The 24,676-nt window shown below is 39.4% G+C and overlaps 1 protein-coding gene across 1 annotated transcript in view; it reads right to left on the reverse strand.

Moving 5' to 3' along the window:
• LOC125239512 (nuclear pore complex protein Nup98-Nup96) overlaps window positions 1-24,676 on the reverse strand; it is a 79,546-nt gene that overhangs the window by 11,917 nt on the left and 42,953 nt on the right. The window contains exons 27-43 of the mRNA XM_048147126.1: window positions 24,358-24,472; window positions 23,928-24,092; window positions 22,815-22,877; window positions 21,631-21,726; window positions 20,957-21,112; window positions 20,450-20,539; window positions 18,267-18,395; window positions 15,038-15,153; window positions 14,312-14,485; window positions 13,324-13,402; window positions 12,205-12,333; window positions 11,305-11,427; window positions 7,073-7,250; window positions 5,800-5,971; window positions 3,392-3,513; window positions 1,269-1,397; window positions 84-234 (exon numbers count right to left, since the gene is read on the reverse strand). Coding sequence (XP_048003083.1) covers window positions 84-234; window positions 1,269-1,397; window positions 3,392-3,513; window positions 5,800-5,971; window positions 7,073-7,250; window positions 11,305-11,427; window positions 12,205-12,333; window positions 13,324-13,402; window positions 14,312-14,485; window positions 15,038-15,153; window positions 18,267-18,395; window positions 20,450-20,539; window positions 20,957-21,112; window positions 21,631-21,726; window positions 22,815-22,877; window positions 23,928-24,092; window positions 24,358-24,472 — 2,187 coding nt within the window. The remainder of the gene's footprint in view (window positions 1-83; window positions 235-1,268; window positions 1,398-3,391; window positions 3,514-5,799; window positions 5,972-7,072; window positions 7,251-11,304; window positions 11,428-12,204; window positions 12,334-13,323; window positions 13,403-14,311; window positions 14,486-15,037; window positions 15,154-18,266; window positions 18,396-20,449; window positions 20,540-20,956; window positions 21,113-21,630; window positions 21,727-22,814; window positions 22,878-23,927; window positions 24,093-24,357; window positions 24,473-24,676) is intronic.

Below are 24,676 nucleotides of genomic sequence, written 5' to 3' on the forward strand. Positions count from 1 at the left end.
TTTATGTTGGCAATGCCGTCAACACCATCAAATATGTGATGCATATATACATCACCATGCATTTAAGGGTTAATATGACTTACCTCATACTTAGCGCGATGCGCCTGCGCTAACAACACCCACTTGCGCGGGACTTGTAGTGTCTCGATAAGGTCGAGTCGCGCGCGCAGCTCGGCCGTATCCGCTCGTGCGGGGGCGTGGCGGGATAGAACGCCGCGAATCAGGTGGCCTCGTCTGAAAAACGACAAGATTATAATATGACGACTACATAAAAAAAATGGCATTAAGTTTAGTCCGTCAGTTAGATCGTCCAAAAATACATACATATATATAATCACGCCTGTATCCCATAAAGGGGTAGGCAGAGCACATGAATTTCTAAGTTTCAGTGCTCTTGGCAAAAAGGAGTTGAAAGAAATCCAAATTGTGACATTGACTGAACGCATATTTTTCGCTTTTTCTAATTTATGAAAAAATACAAAAGATATAGAGCATCAAAGTTCCGGAGTGGGGGCTTGTGACGTCACTTCACGCGAAACTTCAACGCACTGTACCGTCGTCATTTTTCGTTTACGAGAAAAAAGAAAAAATACAGGTCTAAAATTCTTTGATAATCTAACTGACGGACTAATTAGTTTTTCTTAGTCGTCTCGCCTATTGTAGATGTCACCCCCCACATGGCGGAAAGATTCGATGGCTATAAATAATTATGTTGCTGTTCTACCGCAAAACTTGTAAATCTAAACACGCGTTAGTGTCTCAAGTCAAGTTCAAGTAACATATGAAATAGTAATATTAATGTTTTTGGATATTTTTTTATGTTCCGTCCTAGTTTTGTAGGGTTTAATTATTGTGTCTTATTGGTTTAATACTACCAATAGGTATGTAAGTTGTATTTACTAACCCAGTGGACTTAATAGTCCGAAATAAAGATATTGAATTGAATAGGCTTTATATATTTCTGTCTGATTTATAAAATATAAATTAGAGTTAAAAATAACTTCTGTCCCTGTTTTTCTTATAATTATCTGATGCTTTATTTCGTGCATGGTATAAAATATTTTATTTTAACTACAGTCAAGTTCCCTATTAATTCTGTATTCCTGCTAAAAAAATATGTGTAATTAAGAAATTAGATAACTATTTTGTTTTTAATATTATTCATTCATTAATATTTCTTGTATGTGGGTAATTTTTCCACATAGTTTTTTTCCTGTCACCCACGAACCCTGTAAAGAATTCGAAACGTTGGAACTGTAAATACTTACGCGGCATCGTTAGGATGGTGAGCCAAGGCTTGAACAGCAAGATGCCACTGTCCTACCGCCTCTAATTGTTCCGCGACGCCTGTGATGCTCTCTATAGTTGGGTCGCCAAACCACACGCCAAGAAGGAAACTGTAAGAAACAAATAAAATATAACCAAGCGGTTCAAATACACAATCACGCCTGCATCCCATAAAGGCCACGCCATAAAGGCTAAAGTTTCAGTGCCATTCTTGGCAAAAAGAGGTTGAAAGAAAACGAAATTGTGACATTGCAGCGACAGGTTGCCAGCCTCTCGCCTACGCCACAATTTCACCCATATCCCACAGTCGACTTCTACGACACCCACGGGAAGAAAGGGGTGGTGAAATTCTTAACCCGTCACCACACGGGACTGTTCAAATAATGTCAGTTAAAAAGAGCATAAAACTAGAGTAGGGCAAAGGTAATAAGATTTGATTCGAGTTGCACAGAGAGCCATGGAGCGCGCCATGCTGGTATCAAGATTCAAGATCGGGTGAGGAATGCCGAGATCCGTCGTCGCACCAAGGTGCTAGACGTGGGTTTCGTCATTACCAAACTAAAATTGAGTTGGGCGGGACATGTTGCTAGGCAGAGTGATGGCAGATGGACTAAAATGTTAACAGAATGGTGGCCGCTCACAGATGTAAGAAGCGCTTGGCATCCGTTGGCTCGTTGGGTGGACGACATTCGGAAAATTGCGGGTCACAACTGGATGAGACTAGCTCAGGACCGGGACAAGTGGCGTACTAGAAGAGAGGCCTATGCTCAGCAGTGGGCGATAAACGGCTGATATGATGATGATGATGAATAAGATTTATTTTATTTTTGAGATTTGAGATGGCGGTGCCCAAATAACACAGTAAAAAAATGTTTCCAGCTTTTTTTAACTCCCAAAATTACTCGAGTCTCCGAATAACGTACAGTAAAATTTTCAAATTTTAGCTGAATTTACCAATACCATAAAGGAAATAAACGTTAGTGGGCATTTTCAGAATTTGGGACACCCCAATTAGCGTAAGTTGTTAACAAAAATTAACTCACTGTCAGTTTAGTGACGATAATTATTAAGCATAAAATTTCTATAAAAATATTGTTTTTTTGTTAATAACATAAAACTTAAGTGAAAAAAGTAAATTTTTAGACAGATTTTATGCTTAATTGTCGTCACAAAACTGACAGCGAGTTAATTTTTGTTAACAACTTACGCTAATTGGGGGTCCCAAATTCTGAAAATGCCCTAGTGTATGATTTAAAGAAAATGTGTTTTTGTCAATTATATTGCCAGTTCTGTAACGAATGGCACGAATGTATGTGACAGCTCTTGACAGTTATGACTGTATATCGATACAGGTGTCACTCATACAATCAAGTTTTGTTCATTCCATCCGTGCCAGATTTCGTGAAACGATTTGTAAATAATGTATGTACAGATGTAGTGTGAAAAGATTTTCCTTCGTATTTTTCCGGAAACGTTCGTATCTGTCATGGTAGCTGCCTGTAATAACATAACACATTCGTACGTTTCCGTAAGAATACATCATCCTCCTTGCGTTATCCCGGCATTTGCCACGGCTCATGGGAGCCTGGGGTCCGCTTTGACAACTAATCCCAAGATTTGGCGTAGGCACTACTTTTTACGAAAGTGACTGCCCGACCTTATTGGAATTAGTCCGGTTTCCTCAAGATGTTTTACCACTAGGCCACCAGCGCTTTGCGTAAGAATACGAAGGAAAATATTTTCGTATTATACTTGTATGTACCTATGTAATGTAACGCTGGTGGCCTAGCGGTAAGAGCGTGCGACTTTCCGAAAGTCGCGGGTTCGAACCCGGCTCGTACCAATGAGTTTTTCTGAACTTATGTGCGAAATGTCATTTGATATTTGCCAGTCGCTTTTCGGTGAAGGAAAACATCGTGAGGAAACCCGACTAATTCCAGTAAGGCCTAGTTACCCTTCGGGTTGGAAGGTCAGATGGCAGTCGCTTTCGTAAAAACTAGTGCCTACGCCAAATCTTGGGATTAGTTGTCAAAGCGGACCCCAGGCTCCCATGAGCCGTGGCAAATGCCGGGATAACGCAAGGAGGATGATGACTTGTATGTACCTTAAACTGTAGTCGGTAGGGTCGGGAGTGTAGGCCGCGGGGTGAAACTTCGGCCTTTGGTTGAAGGCCCGAGCCCTGAGTAACTCGTAGCGCAGGTCCAGAACGCGGCGCTGCTTGCCATTCTGCAACAATGGAGATAAGATAAGATAAGATAAAATATCGTTTATTCAAGTCGGATTTTACAACCTCTTTCGAATCGTCAAAATTACATTAAAATAAATTAAAAAATAAATAACAAATTTACAGAAACAATATAACTTAACAAAAAACCTATGAAATTTGCTTCTAACATATTATAATGAATAATGAATAATGAATGATAATATTTATAATATGTTAGAAGCAAATTTCATAGAACATAATAAACATAATGTTGTTTTCGGTTACCGCGACCGCGTTACGCGATTTAATCCGTTTCCATGGTTTTATTTAATGGAGAACATTTTAGAACATTGTGCAAGGAAAGAATAAGAGAAGTATCGTAAACAAGTATGATCTAATTCACGACACAAAAAACCGGAATCGACTTTTTGCGATTTCAGCATTTCAGCATTTCTTATTTTTATTTTTTTAGGGAATTTTAGGTCAATTGCACACAGAATCACGAGTACTTTCAATCTCACTGGGAGACAAAAAGTGTCCCAGAATTTCCATACATTTTTGTTACTTTCCTCTTTTGTTACCCCAACCCCACAACCATGTACGGAAAATGGTAACAAAATAAGAAAAAATCTTATGGGACAATTTTTTAACTACTAGGATTGAAAGAGCTAGTGATTTTGAGTAGAAATAGCATATTTTTTTTTCTGTGTGGTGACGGGTTAAGAATTTCACTACCCCCTTTCTTCCCGTGGGTGTCGTAGAAGGCGACTATGGGATATGGGTTAATTGTGGTGTAGGCGAGAGGCTGGCAACCTGTCACTGCAATGTCACAGTTTCGTTTTCTTTCAACCCCTTATTTGCCAAGAGTGGCACTGGAGCTTTAGTAGTTTCATGTGTTCTGCCTACCTCTTTATGGGATACAGGCGTGATTGTATGTATGTATGTAGGTATGTTTTTGTCAAAAATATCACATTTCATAAAAGTGTCGCAAAAAAAAAGAAATGCTAATTGTTCCCATACTAAAGTGGTTCATTATGATCTCAAGAGTCACTATGCAAAGTTTCAACGGTACTTTTTATTACACCCTGTACTGTAGTTATGGTTATAAAAGCGCTGGTGGCCTAGCGGTCTGGAGGTCGTGGGTTCGAACCCCGGCTTGTACCAATGAGTTTTTCGGAACTTATGTGCGAAATGTCATTTGATATTTGCCAGTTGCTTTTCAATGAAGGAAACATTAAATAAATAAATAAATATTATAGGACATTCTTTCACTGTTTGACTGAGGCCCACGGTAAGCTCAAGAAGGCTTGTGTTGTGGGTACTCAGACAACGATATATATAATATATAAATACTTATATATATAGAAAACATCCATGACTCAGGAACAAATATCTGTGCTCATCACACAAATAAATGCCCTTACCGGGATTCGAACCCGGGACCGCGGCGTAGCAGGCAGGGTCACTACCGACTGCGCCAGACCGGTCGACAAGGAAACCGGACTAATTCCAATATGGCCTAGTTACCCTTCGGGTTGGAAGGTAAGGTAAGGAAGGTTTAACTAGTGCCTACGTCAAATCTTGGGATTAGTTGTCAAAGCGGAGCCCCAGGCTCCCATGAGCCGTGGCAATTGCCGGGATAACGCAAGGAGGATGGATGACTGTGGTTATGTAGATGTACTAGGAAGTAGGGCATAGCGAATGATATTCCGCTTTGTGTGGTAGGGCACAGCACAGCGGATATCGTCTCGCTCGAATCTAGAGCAGAGCCCAACTGGGGAAGTACCTCCGCCTTACAGAAGACCGCAGCCAAATAGCACTAGACCCTACTCATAGTGTTGTGTTCCTGCCGGTGAGTAAGGCTGCCAGAGCTCAACGAGGGTGCGGGGTGCTGACGGCGGGAGGACTTACGGAACTAATTTGTTCCGTCTATTGTCCTTTGAGTCGTCGGCAACGCGAACCCTCCTTTTTTTTTATTATAAATGGGCTTACTCTTGACCACAGACTAGCCAAAGGCAAAGACGTGGCCTACGATGGAGTGAGCTTGCCCAGAAAATGCCTGATGTTCACTCTTGATTTGAAGGTTGCCGGGTTATATGAGCTCGGAAATATAGCCGCCGGCAAGGAATTTGATGTGTACTTACACTTAACACAGCAAAGGGGAGTGTACAAGTTTCTAATGGGGTGGCAATGCGCATGTGACACTATTTGAGTTGCAGGCGTCCATAGGTTACGGTGACCGCTTTCCATCAGGCGGACAGTATGCTTGTTTACCACCGACGTAGTATAAAAAAAAAATGACTCACATAGTGAACTGACACGTCGTAGTCTCCCATGTAAGGCGGTAGGGGGCACTTGAGCTCCATTTGGTTGTCGGTGACGACGGTCATGTCGGCGGGGCCTTCGTCGGGCTCCACGAAGAAACTCTCGTATGTTCGGATCACGTGCTCTAGAGAGGGGATGGGGGCGCAGATGTATCTGGGGATAAATAGATTGGTTATTATAAAATAAAAGCGCACTGCCAAGGAGTGGAATTCCTTGCTGATGTATTTCCGGGTTGATATAACCCGGCAACCAAGGGGTCAAAGGTTCAAATCAAGGGTGAACAGGCATCTTCTGGGTGAGCTCCACACACAGATTTTTGAAAAATTATCTCGTATTATTTGTTAGGAATAAAAATATTATGATATTTAATGCCCTAACTAACTAACTAGTATGGCACTGTGATCCAAGGAGGATCTTGGCCTCCAAAACGAGAGCACGCCACTTATCCCGATCCTGCGCAGCTTCCTGCCAATTATCGGCTTGTAGCTGACACAGATCCGCCATCACGCTGTCTCCCCGGCGGTATCTGAGCCGGCCCGCCGGGCGGCCACCAGGTGGCCCTAAATGGGCGTTTTCCAAATTAAATCTCGAATATTGAATTTCACCAGATCTGGCTCATTCTTCTCAGAATCACGAGAAAAAAATGTGTCCCAAATTTTCCATACAAAATTCGAGTTTCCAATACGTCACGCACGTAGTAAGTTCATACTAAAATCGTGACGTAAAAGGAAAAAAAATAGGACACATTTTTTTATCGTCACGATCGAATCAGCTCGTGATTCTAAGAAGAATGAGCCCAGACACGTCCAGGTCTGGAAAATTCGATTTTCGAGATTTATTTTCGAAAACGCCCAAATAATTACCCCCACGCAGTTTTAGTTAACCCATTAACCACAGTAGTCTATAAGACATAACAGCTCCAGCTTTAGCAATATCCGCCTCATTTCTGCGAAGTCTGATATAAGACAAATCTTCGTAAAACTTTGATATGAGGACAATGAAAAATTCCAAGCAGTTAAAAGGTTGACTTTAATCTGTCAATTAAGACACCACAGACTAAACTATAAACATTCAAATGATAAATTTAGCGAACTACAGTATGAACTAATAAATTAAATTATAACTAAACTAAATCTACCTATAAAATAAAACCCTTTAAATAAAAAATAGAACCTGTCACGATGTGAGTCATAACCCTTTTGGGACAATTGAGCAGTTATAAGACTAAATAACAGTTGTAGCAAATTGACTAACCTAGCCACAGCATGTAGCGTCTGTAACCAGTCTCCTTCCATAAGTTTGGTCCGGGGGCTTTCCAGACCAGCTAATAACTGCAAAGATGCCAGCCGATGAGCAGATACTGTGCTTTCAGCCCCACATTCTCGCCACTGCGATAACTGACGAGCTATGAGGCTGCGGAATACGCCATCACCTATAAACATAATAAATACATTTGATAAGTGAGAACAGATAGTCATAATGTACATATTGACGACCGGTCTGGCGCAGTCGGTAGTGACCCTGCCTGCTGCGCCGCGGTCCCGGGTTCGAATCCCGGTAAGGGCATTTATTTGTGTGATAAGCACAGATATTTGTTCCTGAGTCATGGATGTTTTCTATATATATAAGTATTTATATATTATATATATATCGTTGTCTGAGTACCCACAACACAAGCCTTCTTGAGCTTACCGTGGGCCTCAGTCAATCTGTGTAAGAATGTCCTATAATATTTATTTATTTATTTATTTATTTATTTATATTGCAATAGGGAACTTGATTGTAATCAAAATCAAATATTTTATACCTTGCACGAAATAAAGCATCAGATAATTATAAGAAAAACATGGACAGAAGTTATATTTAAATCCAATTTCTATTTAATAAGTCAGGTAGAAATATATAAAGTAACTGAGTTGATCGTGACGTCATTCAATTCGATTTCATATAAATTCCATATTAGCAAGTCGTCAAATTCGTTTTGACAGTTGTTAAAAAGAAGCTGATTTGACTAGGAGGCAAGTAGCCTATAGGCTAGTCAAATCAGCTTCTTTTTAAGAACTGTCAAAACGATTTGCTAATATGGAATTATTATGAAATACTGAGGAGTGACGTCACGATCAATTCATTTACTTTATATCTTTCTCTTTGACTTATTAAATAGAAATTATGTTTAAACATAACTACTGTCCATATTTTTCTTCTAATTATGTGGTGTTTTATTTCGTGCACTGCATAAAATATTTTATTTTAAGTATAGGAAGCTAGCCTATAATAATTATTCTTTAGAGTTAAAATGTAACTTCACCAACGATATATCGATAGAAGAAAAAGTAAGGAAAGGGCACCCTTTCATACATCAATACTTTTCCAAAAAGCGAGATATTACATAGTCTATGTGTCGTTTAACTTCAAACTTGGGTAAATCCATTCTGCTTTAAGGTTGAATATATAAAAAATATAATATTTAAAACGGTACGACACTGTTGACTTACCCAGACAACCAAACATTGTTAATGATTCGTTCAGTAGTAGTTATAGTTTTAAAAAAAAGCATGTAATATCTTTGTCTTTTCTGTGTGTAATATGTTGTTTTCTATAATTTTGTTCATGTTACCTGTCGTGATTGTTTTTCACCGAATGGTTTAACCGGAAGATCAGCGCTGGAAGTCGCCAGCAATATGCTGAGGTTAAACCATCACCACCTTCTCGTTTTTATGTGTTCCTATTTGTAATATTTTTCTCTTTTGTGTGTTTACGAATAAAATTTATTTTATTCTATTCTATTCTATAATATTGATCTGAAACATAATCAACCTTATAGCAGAATGGATTTACCCAGGTTTGAAGTTAAGCGACACACATCTAGTATCAAGTAGTGAATTTATCAGTACCCTTCATTTAAAGGAAAGTACACAAAATAAATAAGATCACAAGATTTTAAAGAAACCTGTAGTAAATCCATAGAGGGTATGTAAGGAAAGAGTTGTAACTCTATACATCAGTAAATGCAACTTATTTGTAGTGACATCTAGCGTCATTCACGCGTCAACTAGCGTAAATTATGAGTACCACTACTCGATACTATACCTTGTACTGTTGGCTCTTAAAAAAAGTGTAAACAAACCGGAGCTGTCAAATTTGAGGGTTGTTTATTAGGTAACGTTTGGTTCCTGATTTTTTTTCTCTATTTAAAAATAAATTGAGTTCACTACTATTTTCCATTTCATTCCACTAACATGTAATTTCGTTAATTTGACGAAACATAATACACTTTCATGAATACAAGCATATCGTTATTACATTTCATTAATATTATTATTTTCATCATCCAATCATCAACCAAAAAGTACCCAATTTTTCAGAGGTTTAAAACTCATGGTTCCATTTTAATGTGGGTGTAACACTACTAAAATATAAAGGTACTAGACCTTACGCGATTTTTAATTTTATCTGACATTTTCTATTGCTTATTATTATCAATCATCATCATCATCATCATCATCATCATCATCATCTGTTCCAAATTTGATATTTGTGTTTTCGAGCTTCCGTTTCTCCGTATGAGATGATGATTGTTATATTTATGTATTATTTATACTAGATGGTAGTTTAGTTGATTCAGTAATATTTATAGGTACCACAGTAAATTTTGATGAAAGACAGAGAAATATAAAAAGGCGATAGAAATAAAATTAAGATAGTCTGTGCAAGAAAAAATAAAAAAATATATAAAAAAAATATGTCGTTCTATTCAATGTGTTTAATGGTGAAAACATATGTATATTTTTAAGTAAAACGCAATACTTTATATATACGTTATTTTATTCTGGTGAAGACAATGACGACGATGAGGATGAAGACGAAGATGATTCTGTCACATTTATTATTATTCTGTCGGCCAAATCGTCAATCTTGTTGTCTAACTCTTTCATTTTCTTCTCTTCCTTGATGACATGTTCTTCGCATCTTCTCCAGTTTTCTGGTTTCACATTAGCAATGTGCGTTTGCCGACCCATTATAAACTTGTACTTACACTCGTCTTGTCTAATTGTACATGTGTATTTGGTAAAATTAAGTGAAAATAGGTATATGTTTTTGGAATGGAACGGACTATAGTAGTTAGCTCAATTATTTTTAAATACGAAAATTTTAACAGGAACCAAACGTTACCTGATAAACAACTATTTGACGGTTTGTTCGGTTTTTTTAAATACGCATTGTTACTCTCACCTTACTTACCATTTATGCGTTTATAAACATTAAATTGGCTCACCGTGAATAAAAAGTACCAAGTAAGTAGCCACCTACAATTTTGTTCTTCGATCTGGCCTTAAGAGGGCTTTCGTGTTAAAAATAGTGAAATCGCAACCGAGCGCTCGATCATACCGTGTGTGGTATCAAATTAAAGGGCTTTGCGAGTAGTTTATAAATATATATCACATTATAGGACTTTTTCTACTTGGTCTAACAAAATATGAGAAAATGTCCAAAAGTGGTAATAATTGTACCGGTGAAGGCTCGTTTTCAAAAAATTGGCAAAAATCAATAATAGCAATGTATAATCACTAAGGCATAACAGCAATTTAAGTAAACGTTGCAGATTAATTTAGTACAAAACTTACTTCGATGTGATGTAGATTTTCAAAGAAATTGTCACTTAATTTTAGGTAATTTCTGAAAAAAATTGAATTCGCCTTAGGCTAGTTTACTCTTTTTCAAAAACTTAAAATAAAAATCTAGTCTGAAATGATTGTGGTACAGGATATACGAATTATAAATTTACCCGTTTTAATATTCAAAATTGTCCAAATTTTACAAATAAGATCGACTGATTCAGCTCTATACGTGCGTTTTTCTAAACGTGCATTAGAGAAAAATTCATAATTAATTTAGTGAGTTAGTTTTCAAAAATCCAGTCTTATAAAAATCAAGATAATAAGATGCTCTAACTGGAACTTGAATTAAATAAATCTATTGGATAACGGAAAGTGTAGTATTTCACCGACTAAAACTATCAATTTTACATTATTTTGACGTTTTTTTTGAAAGCAGCCTTAAAAGGTTTACTACACCTGGATCTGTCAAATTTGACGGCTCCGGTTTGTTTACACTTTTTCCAACAGCTAAAAGTACAAGGTTAGGTGGCAACAACGTCTCGTCGGCCAAAAATTTAATATTAGAATAGTTTACAACTTATATTACAATCAGAAGGAATTGAAAACAGAGTACTGATTACTAAATTATTGTAATATTAGCTAAACATTGTTGAGCATTAGACTTTTTGTTCGTCGCGACATCTATTGACAAGTAGCAGTACTGATAATTTACGTTAGTTGACGCGTGGATGACGCTAGATGTCACTATGGTCTACATCTAGTATCAAGTAGCGAATTTATCAGTACCCCCACTTCATTTAAGGAAAAGGAAAGTACACGAAACAAACAAGATCACAAGAATGTAAAGAAATCTGTAGTAAAACTTACCGGCAGCCTGAGCTATGAGTGAGGCCATATGCATGTCTCCTTTATCTCTAGACAGCTTGCAAGCTTCGAGCAACCGTCCGCCGAGTAGTAAGGTCCATACACGCGCGCTGTGGGTGTCTGACTCTGAAAATGAATTGAATCGGGTGTAATATGGCTCAAATTGGCAGGGTCGCCATGTAATATACATAGTTATAGGTATACACGGTGCTCGTGAGCATTGCTAGAGATTTTAAGAACATATTACTGATCCCATTTTAAGACTAAAATGTCATATACACTTTTCTAGTTTTCGCCTAGTTTCAGAGCTATTACCAATTGAAAAAAAAAACTTATTGTTACTCAGTACAAGGCTTTTTTAAAGACGTTGATGCCATTATGGAGAATAGTCTCACTATCCTTATTGATAGACGTCCAAAAGAAGTAAAACCTTTAAAAAATGAAGTTTTCACAAAAAAAAAGTCAAAACTAATTTTGTACTAACTAGCGAACTAGCGACAACACGCACGTGTACAAAAACCTCTACTATCGAATAATCATCACCCTCCTTGCGTTATCCCGACATTTGAAACGGCTCATGGGAGCCTGGGGGTCCACTTTGACAACTAATCCCAAGATTTGGCGTAGGCACTAGTTTTACTAAAGCGACTGCCATCTGACCTTCCGACCCGAAGAGTAACTAGGCCTTATTGGAATTAGTCCGGTTTCCTCACGATGTTTTTTTTCCTTCACCGAAAAGCGACTGGCAAATATCAAATGACATTTCGCACATAAATTCCGAAAAACTTATTGGCACGAGCCGGGGTTCGAACCCGCGACCTCCGGATCGAAAGTCGCACGCTCTTACCGCTAGGCCACCAGCGCTTTCTTCTTTTTTTGTCGTCTGTGTATTTTGTTGCTTACCATCCTCGGGCTCCGGTTTGCACGGCCGCTGCAGTTCGCGGTCAGTGATGGCCGCCACAGCCTGTGTGAGCCAGCGTAGCAGCTCTCTATGCCGATTCACTATAGACAGGTCGTCTGTGCCGGGGACGCCTGGAAACAAACATTAATTAATTTTTAATACTGTAACGCGAACAACAAACGACCACGGGCGCGCCATCTGTTGCAGTCGCGGTGCTTTACTCAAGCCACGCGCTCACGCACATCACCCCGCACCGTTACAACTGTATCGAGCGCATCGACCAGCCGTTAGTTCCTACGAAAACTAACAGATGTCGCCCACACACAGAGCATTGTTATTCAGATTCTCAAATTTCGTTACGATTAATTAAGTTTTGAAGGAGGAAACAGTCGAGAACGGAACCTCGATATTAAGTTGTTCTGAATGGACAATTTTTTTTCGATAAATCTGTAAGGGGCTCCTTTCCATTTTAGCATTTTCGGTCCTGTAGCGTCTTAAGTTATTATTATTTAATTATTACAATCAAAGGTAACTATAGTATAAGTATACAGTGCTCCACAAAACTATTGACTGTGGAGTCGAGAAATCAAATAATACTTCTAAGGTTAACAGTCAGTTAAAGATTCCCTGATGAGGAATAAGAGGATTAGACTTGTGTCGTTCACGAACTATGAACTGAAGGAATAAAATCCCATCAATGACCGAAATGAACTGAATCTTTCCGTGCTCTGTGAATCGGTTTTTGCTCATTTAGTTCAGTATAGGATCGGCGAGCGCGAGCGGTTTGGATCGAGGACGAGTGTGTGACTGCGCCGACCGAGAGCGAGCTATTTAGCAAAGCCACACAAAAACGTCAAGTTTTCATATTAAGATTCGGTTACTTACAACCTTTCGGCCCGGAATTATTATTTATCTGTGTTAATATTCGTATCATTTTGACACTAGTCGATCCCAGTCGTTCTGATCTTTCCGACCGCAGTGGTCGCTGGTCTGACTGAACTAAATGAGCAAAGACTTAAAAGAGCCAACTAGTTCGTGGGAGCGATTGAACGAGATCGGAGCGCTCCGATCAATGAACGGAACGGTACAAGCCTAAGGAGGATATCAAAATATATTCTTACCTCCGTTGTCTAAGTCCGCTCCCCATAGCGCCTCGCACAGCGTCCATACTTCATAGCAGTACGCTCCCGACACGCCAAACTATAGTAAAAAAAAAACAGATTATATTTAAATTTTATGCACGAATATAAGTATAGTATGTCGGTGTCGCATCGGCATTAAATCATCAGATTCAGATTCAGAAATTTATTTGCTGAAACATGGTATTTACAATAAGGTACTCGTATAACAGTTCTACATGTTTGGTCATAGACACATGCAAATATTTTGTAATGTAATTTGTGTCGCATGCACTAATTTAATGTCTACTTACTTATTAATCAGACAATCTTATAACTATCATTATCATTACTATCAATATATTATGTGTCATTCAGATATTTCTGAATGTAGTAGGCCTTAGATGCTAAATAGTTATACACATATCAGAAAATATGTTAACGAATGTTACACCATAAATCGTCTGCGATAGACAAGGCCAATGAGGATCATGATAATGTTAGTACAGTAGATAATTCTGAGTAGTGCAGTGCTATTATTGTTTGTCCTGGTCATAGTCTCACTTTTCCTACTGCATAAAAGTCAGTGGAATAATAGGCTTGACTGTAGTTAAAATAAAATATACCATGCACGAAATAAAGCATCAGATAATTATAAGAAAAACACGGACAGAAGTTACTTTTAAATCCAATTTCTATTTAATAATTCAGGTAGAAATATATAAAGTAACTTAGTTGACCGTGACGTCACTCAATTCGTTTTCATATAAATTCCATATTAGCAAGTCGTTCAAATTCGTTTTGACAGTTCTTAAAAAGAAGCTGATTTGACTAGGAGGCAAGTAGCCCATTTACTGTCTTGGATGGAATTAGGATCACTGACCACTGGAACGCTAGTCTCCACCCTACATAGCATTCTCCAGCATCCAGGCAATTAAATCCTCTATCTAAGCCATTTCAAAAGAGTTTCCATCTGCTTTCACGAACTTACCTTAGTGGTCCCGTCTCGGTCGTGCCCCGCGCGCTCCCTAAGAGCCTTCAGGGCTTCCCTCCTGTCCCGCGGGGCTTCTTTTAACGTTAGCCGCGGACAATTTTCTACAGGTGACTCTTTGGGTATAGATGTCGACCATTCGAGGAGGTTTTCCATTTGTTTGGTTAATGTAGTCTGAAAGAACAAATATTGTTTTTCAATAATAGATACTTTAGAGGAAAGGGGACAATTTTGAAATAAAGATAATATATTTAAAGTCACACACAGGTCGAACGCGATTAATTAACATTATTTTTACCTTTACTGGGACGTCAGTCTTCCGCGACCACGGCCAGTGCAACCTGGCCGAAACGTTGGGAAAAAAGGTAAAAATAATGTTAATTAATCGCGTTCGACCTGTGTGTGACTTTAAATATGTGTACAAAGCGCGAGAACTTAAGGTGTTATAAAGATAATATATCGAATATGAGACTAGAATATTAGACGACCGGTCTGGCCTAGCGCGTAGTGACCCTGCCTGCTGCGCCGCGGTCCCGGGTTCGAATCCCGGTAAGGGCATTCATTTGTGTGATGAGCATAAATATTTGGTCCTGAGTCATGGATGTTTTCTATGTATATAAGCATGTATTTATTTAATATTTATCCTCCGTCTGTGGCAAGACCCAGATCTGGTGTCTATAATCGTTCTTTTTTTTTTGTTTTACTTACGTTGTATAGTAAACTTACCATGAAGTTGTTTGTGGTGTCAGTTTGTCCTACAGCCAGCCTGGCGACCACGGGTTCGCTCCAATCGTCCTCAGCCCGACCCGCGACGTATTTGCCGATTTCCGATAGTTGTGCCGCTGAAAATGTCAAAGATATTAACATAGATATACATTTTGTACAGTTTACCAATTGGAACCCTAGGCCACTGTAGAACTATTTTTTTTTGTACCACGTCGGTGGCAAACAGGTATACGGCCCGCCTGATGGAAAGCGGTCACCGTAATCTATGGACGCCTGCAACTCAAGGGGTGTCACATGCGCGTTGCCGACCCATTAGAAACTTGTACACTCCTTTTTCGAAGAACCCCATACTGTAGTTCACCTCGACAGGGAGCTCATTCCACAGCCGGAGCGTCCGCGGGAGGAAATTCCTCTGAAACCGCACGGTGCGCGACCATTTAGGTTGCAAGGTGTGTGGATGAGCTGTCGATGGCGAACTATGTCACAGTGACGTTATAAATCAGATTGTAAGAAATCTCTTACTACTTGACTTATTTTGACATGGTTATATAGTGGCCTAGAGGGTTCCAATTGGTTGACTGTATAGTGGGCTATCTAAACGAAAACAAATAATATTTTGGTGTGGAAGTTACTACGAAGAAGCTTCATATTTTTAATTCCGACGCAAAAACGACGGGGTGTTATAAGTTTGAAGTGTCTGTCTGTCTGCATGTCTGCTTGTTTGTCTGTGGCATCCAAACTCCTGAACGGAAAAAAAGATTTAGATATTTTTTTCTGTTTGAAAGCTGAATTTGTCGTAAGTGTTCATAGCCATGTTTCATGAAAATTAGTCCGCAATGTTTGACACCTGATGACTTTTTTTTTTCAAAAATTAAATTTTGTATGATACGGTATGAAAGATACTACGAATAAATAACCACAAAATTAAAATTGAAAATCCCCCGAACGCGACATAGTGGACCGATTTTCATGAAACATGGCTAAGAACACTCCCGACTAACTCAGCTTTCAGACAAAAAAAAACTAAATCTAAATCGGTTCATCCGTTCGGGAGCTACGATGCCACAGACAGACACACACACAGACAGACAGACACGTCAAACTTATAACACCCCGTCGTTTTTGAAAGCTCTTGATTTTTTATACATATTTAGTTTCGTATGGTTTGTTCTAACATCCATTTTTATCTTGGCTGTAGGGTGGTCCTTATTTTGTCGATGTTATATTTTTATACGGGGCACCCGCTTAATGTAAAATCTACCCCTAAAAAACCAATGTATTTTTTTTTTTCAGAATTTTTAAATACATTTTAGGGGTCGCTACCTCACTTTGTAAATTTGGATCCTCCATACAAAATGCAATTTTTTTTATCTATTTTTTTAGATTTTTCGTTGTGGGGCGAAAAGTCATGGTGTATTAAAACCATTGTAATTTGTTTTCAGAATTTTTAAATACATTTTAGGGGTCGCTACCGCACTTTGAAAATGTAGACCCTCTATACAAAATGCTATTTTTTATTTTTTTTTCCGATTTTTCGTTGTGGGGCAAAGAGTCAGGGTGTATAGGTATACGCGGGCTCGGTTTCCGCAACTGTTTTGCGTGATGGGTTGCGGCACTATTCCTGCCAACCCAGCTCTACCAGAAAGCCTAGCAGACCCTTTATGTTGCCGACGACTTCTGGAAGACACCCCGGCGACCCGAGGTGTTGTGCCCGGTATTCTGCCACCCCTGGACATTCGAGAATGACGTGAGCGGCTGTTTCCTCTGCCTCCGTGCACGCTCTGCATAGGGGGCTGTCTGTAACACCCAGGGTGAATAAGTGTTTGTTGAAAGGGGCATGGCCAGTTGTGGCCCCCACTAAAAGTCGGAGCTGTGGCCTTTTTAGTTGCCTCACCTTTTTTGACAATCCGGGGGTGATTGTCGGGAGTGCTTCCTTTGCCTGTCTGCAGGTGCCTAGGTTAGACCAGTATTGTTGGTGTTTTACCTTGGTGTTGTAACGCAGCATGTTTCGAAGCCAAGCATAAGGTAATGGTAGTATGGGCTCCGGTCCTGCCACCTTCATTTCGGAGCCTCTACGCGCTAGGATGTCGGCTCCATCGTTACCTCGCGAGTTGCTGTGTCCTTTAATCCACTGAAGAGTTACGCTGTTGGTGGTGCATACCTCTGTCAGAGTTCTGTGACATTCGTAGATTAGCCCTGAAGTAAAGGTATAACTTTGTAGAGCTTGTAGTACTGACCTACTATCGGAGAGTATACGGATGGGGTAGTCACGTACCTCCCTTGAGACGATCGCATGTGCTGCCATTATGATGCCCATACATTCTGCCTGGAAGACTGTGTTGTGGGCACCTAGTGGTGTCGAGATGTGTATGTTGAGGTCCTCTGAGAATACCCCAGAGCCAGTGCCTGACCTTGTTTTTGATCCATCCGTGAAGAGAGTCAGGGTGTATTAATGTGCAACTTAACATAAAATAACGCCGCTGATTTTTTTTTAAATTATTTATTCATATTTTAGGGGTTCTAAGACTTCTAAAGTAAGTTCTTCCAAATTTTGAAAAGTGCGGTAGCGACCCCTAATTAATGTATTTAAAAATTCTGAAAACAAATTACATTGGTTTTAATACACCCTGACTCTTTGCCCCACAACGGAAATTCGAAAAAAAAAAAACAACATTTTGTACGGAGGGTCCAAATTTTCAAAGTGCGGTAGCGACCTCTAAAATGTATTTAAAAATTCTGGATAAAAATTACATTGGTTTTTTTGGGGTACATTTTACATTAAGCGGGTGCCCCGTAGAAAAATATAACATCGACAAAATAAGGACCACCCTATTGGCTAGGCTCCCTGTTATAAATTTCTGACGAATAATAGTATTTTGATTTGCCTAACTAATTAAAAAATCAACTAGAAAGGAGGTTGATAGAATAGTAAAATATACAAGTATTACTAAAACAACGATTAACTTTAGAAAGAGACATTTACCTACTCGATATTTGAGGTTTATTTTTATAAATTACTAGCTTTTGCCCGCGGCTTCGCTCGCGTTAGAAAGAGACAAAAAGTAGCCTATGTCACTCTCCATCCCTTCAATTATCTCCACTTAAAAAATCACGTCAATTCGTCGCTCCGTTTTACCGTGAAAGACGGACAAACAAACAGACACACACACTTTCCCATTTATAATATTAGTATGGATTTACTACGTCATGAGATTAACGTATTATTTACCTCTAGGCAGATCAACCAGCGTATCATACGTGGAAGCAAAGACCATAGCACCACCGGGACCGAATCCAACGCGACTATGGCGCGCGCGACTCACTGAGAAATCTGCTATGCAGGCCGCGTCCAGTTTACCTATAAAACAATAGTAGATAGTGCAACAAGGGGAGGAAGTTTAATATTACTAACGAGAGTAAGTTAAATCGCGACGGCTTGCCGGATTTAAAGATTTAAAGACTCGCAAAGTAAAAAATATGTAAATAGATGTAAAAAACCGGCCAAGAGCGTGTCGGGCCACGCTCAGTGTAGGGTTCCGTAGTTTTCCGTATTTTTCTCAAAAACTACTGAACCTATCAAGTTCAAAACAATTTTCCTAGAAAGTCTTTATAAAGTTCTACTTTTGTGATTTTTTTCATATTTTTTAAACATAGGGTTCAAAAGTTAGAGGGGGGGGGAAGCACTTTTTTTTCCTTTAGGAGCGATTATTTCCGAAAATATTAATATTATCAAAAAACGATCTTAGTAAACCCTTATTCATTTTTAATTACCTATCCAACAATATATCACACGTTGGGGTTGGAATGAAAAAAAAAATATCAGCCCCCACTTTACATGTAGGGGGGGTACCCTAATAAAACATTTTTTTCCATTTTTTATTTTTGCACTTTGTTGGCGTGATTGATATACATATTGGTACCAAATTTCAGCTTTCTAGTGCTAACGGTTACTGAGATTATCCGCGGACGGACGGACGGACGGACAGACAGACATGGCGAAACTATAAGGGTTTCTAGTTGACTACGGAACCCTAAAAAGTTAAGTATGGTATGTACAAGAAATTTCATTATTCCCAGAACAACTTTTCTATAACTCATGCCCCGCCTGGGTCCAATAGCACATTTAAACTGCGGGTGTGATGAAAATTAGCATTAATACAAATACCTATCAAATAAAATTATGGAAACAGATTAAATCGCGTATAATGAATTTACAATTCATCCCGACGTTTCGAACACTTTACAGGGTTCGTGGTGAACGAGTGACACTCCCCCGCCACCCGTTGACCACGAACGCTGTAAAGTGTTCGAAACGTCGGGATGAATTGTAAATTCATTATACTTGATTTAATCAGTTTCCATAGTTTCATTTCATGAGTAACTATCGCGGTAACCGAAGACAATATTAAATACCTATCAGTTGAGCAATTCCATGTGCTCTGCCAACCACTTTTGAAAATACAAACGTACCAAAAATACCTAATTGTCCTGTTTTAATCACGTTTTGCACCGCCTACTACTTTTGTACTTTGCCTAATGGTTGACTGGTAGAGAATGCCTTACGGCATTAAGTTCGAGTTTTGTACGATGTTTTTCTTTGTGCAATAAAGATTAAATCAAATAAACGTGAGTTAATTTAGATTCAAGATTCAATAATTTATTCATGGTAAACACATAATTATCTACATAATTATCTAATTATTTACGTACTGCTCATCATTCTCTTTGCGTTATCCCAGCATTCGCCACGGCTCATGGGAGCCCGGGGTCCGCTTTGACAACTAATTCCAAGATTTGGCGTAGGCAGTAGTTTTTACGAAGCGACTGCCATCTGACCTTCCAACCAAGGGTGAACTAGACCTTATTCGAATAAGTCCGGTTTCCTCACGATGTTTTCCTTAACCGAAAAGCGACTGGCAAATAACAAATGACATTTCGCACATAAGCTCCGCCACATCTCGTACACTGGCGATCAAATGTATGAAAGAGGCGCGTCCTTACCACATATTCTAAGCTCGTGTAGGTGAACGCGTACCATGCTTCTATGAGTGAGATAAGACAGGTCGACTGTTCGCGTTTTTGTCAGATGGCAACTGTGAGGTAACCGAGAGCGGGTGGGCGGCACTTTCAGCGGGGAGCGGGAGTGGCCATACTGTACGATAGTACTCTTTATTATACTGTGGTTCCGCAAAACTTATTGATCCAACCCGCGATTGATGAAACAATCGGCTCAGCCACGACATTGGTCTTTGCGCGACAGCGGTGAGCGGCGGCCATACATTGGAGCGAGACAGAGCGATGGGACTTTTCATTCGCACGTATGGCTGCCGCTCACCGCTGTCGCGCTTAGACCAATGTCGTGGCTGGGCCGTAAGAGGCCAAAAATGTTAAACGTTGAGGTGTTATAGTTACCGGCTATAGTCAGTTTGAACGGCAGCACTTTTCTGTGGTATTTAAGGACGATTTTCTCTGGATTCACTATGAGCGGTCGCATCGGTAGATCTGAAAATGCATTATAACATTAATTCATTGTGTACTATATTATTTTCTGTATGTATAACTGTTAAAATTGAATTGCAATAATAGGCAAAACGACAGAAAAAAACTAATTAGTCCGTCAGTTAGATTATCAAAGAATTTTAGACACCGTATTTTTTCTTTTTTTCTCGTAAACGAAAAATGACGACGGTACAGTGCGTTGAAGTTTCGCGTGACGTCACGCCTAGACACAATTTTTACTTAGAAGTTTGACTTATTAAATAGAAATTATGTTTAAACATAACTACTGTCCATATTTTTCTTCTAATTATGTGGTGCTTTATTCCATGCACTGCATAAAATATTTTATTTAAAGTATAGGAAACTAGCCTATTATATTCTAACAGTTATACTTACAAATAAATGTTTTGATAGACTCACCCACGCCAGTCGAGATGTCAGGCAAGTGCACTAAAGCCCCAGTCTCCTCTACAACGGGGGGTAAGTTGTCACGCGGGGCGAGTCGGAACACGCTCCGCGGGGCCGGCACTTGCTGGTCTCCTGTTGACGTTGACGTGCCATCGTCCATGTCCATATCTGTGGAATAGAATGAATGAATGAATAAATAAATAAATAAATATTATAGGACATTCTTACACAGATTGACTGAGGCCCACGGTAAGCTCAAGAAGGCTTGTGTTGTGGGTATTCAGACAACGATATATATAATACATAAATACTTAAATACATAGAAAACATCCATGACTCAGGAACAAGTATCTGTGCTCACCACACAAATAAATGCCCTTACCGGGATTCGAACCCGGGACCGCGGCGTAGCAGGCAGGGTCACTACCGACTGCGCCAGACCGGTCGTCGAATGAATGAATTGCTTTATTGCGATAAACATGGTATACATCAGGTGGTACATTATTATTAAGGGTCTCCCGCACTTTGGTATTAATTAATTTATTATGTATGAAAAACAAAAAGTTTTTTCTTCGAATTTAACAAAAGGTGATGTATCAGGTGGTTCCTGTTAATGAGCCTAACGACGTGTAGCATCTGATGGAAAACCATAAAAACACGGTGTACGGTATTTAGTGAGTACTTACCGTCGGCATAAATGGATGCCTTCATCAATTGGACGTGGTGGCTCTGTCTGTTCTCCAACCGCGCCAGTTCCGCAGTAGGACTCTTCACGCCGAAACCTAGCGAGAAAACAATTTTGGTAATATTAAAATAGTACATTACGATACAAGTGCGTAAAAAAGGAAGTTCGAAACGAGTGGCGATAAAACGAAAAAGACGTTTTCAGTACAGATGGTGTTTTTTTGCACTAGTGCGAGAAGTGGTTCATTATATGCCAGGTCGAAACTTCGGAGGCTCATCTGTACTGAAAAACGTCGTACGATACACGCGCGAAAAGGAAATTCGTAACTCGTGTCGATTTAAAACACTCCCTTCGGTCGTGTTTTAATTTATCGCCACTCGTTTCGAACTTCCTTTTTTACGCACTTGTATCGTAATGTACTATTATAAATCTAGACATAATAGAATGTATTTAATAGGGGATATTATGGTGGTCCGAGCGCCGGAGAACCCGCTGAGAGGGTTCTTGTCATACAAGCTGACGTAGTGAGAAACTGCTCTGACGATACATACATACATACAATCACGCCTGTGTCCCATGAAGGGGTAGGCAGAGCACATGAAACTACTCAGGTTTCAGTGCCACTCTTGGCAAATAAAGGGTTGAAAGAAAACGAAACTGTGACATTCTCTGACGATGTAGGCTAATAATTATAAGATCTTACCTAGGGTTGCAAATAAAAAAAAAAAATTTTTTTATCAGAATTATGAAAAAAGACATGAAAAAAAACAAGCACCATTGTTTTTTTTTTCTAATATGGTTTTTTTTTTCAGATGAACAAATATAACAATTCGACAATAACGGTTTTTAACGTACATTTTAATTCGATTAACATTCAGTATACGAACGTTTATTGGGGAATCCCGATGAGGCGTGCAGCGTGGAGAGACGGTGGTGTTGCCAACAGTAAATAGTGAGAACTACCAACTACAGATTTCGTAAATGTTACTTTTATAAGACCAGAAATTAAAGTAATTTAATTAAATTCGTTTAATAGTTAACATTAAGTCCAAAAAACCCGTATAAGTATTAACTGCTTTGAAAATTTTGAGATTTCGTACATAAACTGTTTTTTTTTTCACGGTTTTTTTTCATGTTTTGTTTTTAAGCCAGAAAAATACCGTTTTTTTGCAACTCTAATCTTACCTCTGGTGGAGTCATAAAGGCTCTGAGGCTCGCCGTTATCCTCGGCAGTGTCCATGTCGAATGCTGCAAATGCAAAAACAAATTATAAATTTCATCATTTACAGTTAGATGAATGAAAATATTTACATTTTATCGTCGTCGGTCGTTACTCTTTGAAAAAGATCCTCGGAAATGGATCGAAAAATGTGGGTATCCTTAAAATATTGTAAATATGTTTGAGTCTCATGGGAGTTTTATAGTAAGACGAATGAAAATGAAAAAGGTTTACAAGTTTTTGGGATTTAAAGCTATCGCGTCAAGGGGCCACCGAATCCTCGACCGGAACCGCCGAGGGCTCAATCGAGATCATTATTATTATTTAAGCGTATGGCGTATACTTGCAGACAATTAATATTATAAGTCGACATCCAGCTTACGCAACCAACCAGCACATAGTCGAACGATGCCCTAAGAGACGTTTGAAAGGCAGCACGGCGGATCTCTATACCAATTTGACACCTGACGCAATCGAGATCATTGACTCGATTAGACTACTCGGCTATAGAATAAATTAAGTGTCCAGCTCGCCCCAGTTGATCTAGCGACTTATGCCGCATAGTGTACAGACTATCGTCTAAGCCTGCCGCTTCGAACCTGATTGGTCAAGATTTTAGAACTAACCCACCCAAAAATGACCTTAAAATTATCAGCTACCGCTTCAGACTTCAGGATACAGGATACCTGTATTGTCGGTCGGAACGTCCGTGTTGAACTATGTTTTTTTAATTTATTTATTATAAATGGGCTCCCTTTTAGCCACAGGCTAACCAAAAGCAAAGCGAAGCGCTTTTCTTCTTCTTTTCTTATGCGCACTGCCAAGGAGTGGAATTCCTTGCCGGCGGCTATATTTCCTAGCTCATATAACCCGGCAACCTTCAAATCAAGAGCGAACAGGCATCTTCTGGGCGAGCTCCATCGTAGGCCACGTCTTTGCCTTTGGCTAGTCTGTGGCCAAGAGTGAGCCCATTTATTATTTAAAAAAAAGGCAAAGACGTGGCTTACGACGGAGTGAGCTCGCCCGGAATATGCCTGTTCACCCTAGACGTGGAAAAGTAAAATATGAGTGAAACTTGCCTTTTCCAGCTTGTCCTAGCAGGTCAAGCGACGTATGCTGCATAGCATAGAGACTGTCGTCGCCGAGCCCCGGCGCTGCCAGCCCGCGCAGCCCGGGCCCGGCCAGCCCGCTCAGCCCGCCGAGCCCGCCGAGGCCGGGAGCGGTGGGTACGGGGGGTATTTGACCTGTGAAGGTAAGGTTGGACAATGTATTTAACTAAAAAATCAATATACGAGTAAAAAGCGTGTGTGAATGGTTACTCGACTGCGAAAGTGAGAGGTAAAAAATAATCGATATAAAATCAGAAAGTCACATAACCCCCATGGTGACGCTAGATGTCACTATAAATAACTTGCATTTACTGATGTATGGAGTTACAACTCTTCCCTTACTTATTCCTCTACGATATAATATTCTAGTCATTACAATGATACAGAGAAAAAGAATTACCTGGCGCAGCATTTTTCTGCAAAGATTCGTTGACTAGTTGCCGCTTGAGCACCGTCGGCGTTGGATCATCCTCTTCGTCGGAATCTGTCAAACCGTACTTGCTGAAGTGCTCCACCTGCCAGCAAATGTATGATTAGTATTTAATGAAAAACACTATGGAAGTGAAGTTAGTGGCTGACTTAATTTTGAATCCAAGAACCTAAAATCAAAAATTTGACGTGACGTTGTTTCCTTTATGTACAAAGCTTATACAATATACATACATACATACGAAAGATAGAGGAGAATGGAAGAGGAAGACAAGTTATACAGACCCCAG

This window comes from Leguminivora glycinivorella, chromosome 25 (genome assembly GCF_023078275.1).
Source record: "Leguminivora glycinivorella isolate SPB_JAAS2020 chromosome 25, LegGlyc_1.1, whole genome shotgun sequence".
Lineage (NCBI taxonomy): Eukaryota > Metazoa > Arthropoda > Insecta > Lepidoptera > Tortricidae > Leguminivora > Leguminivora glycinivorella.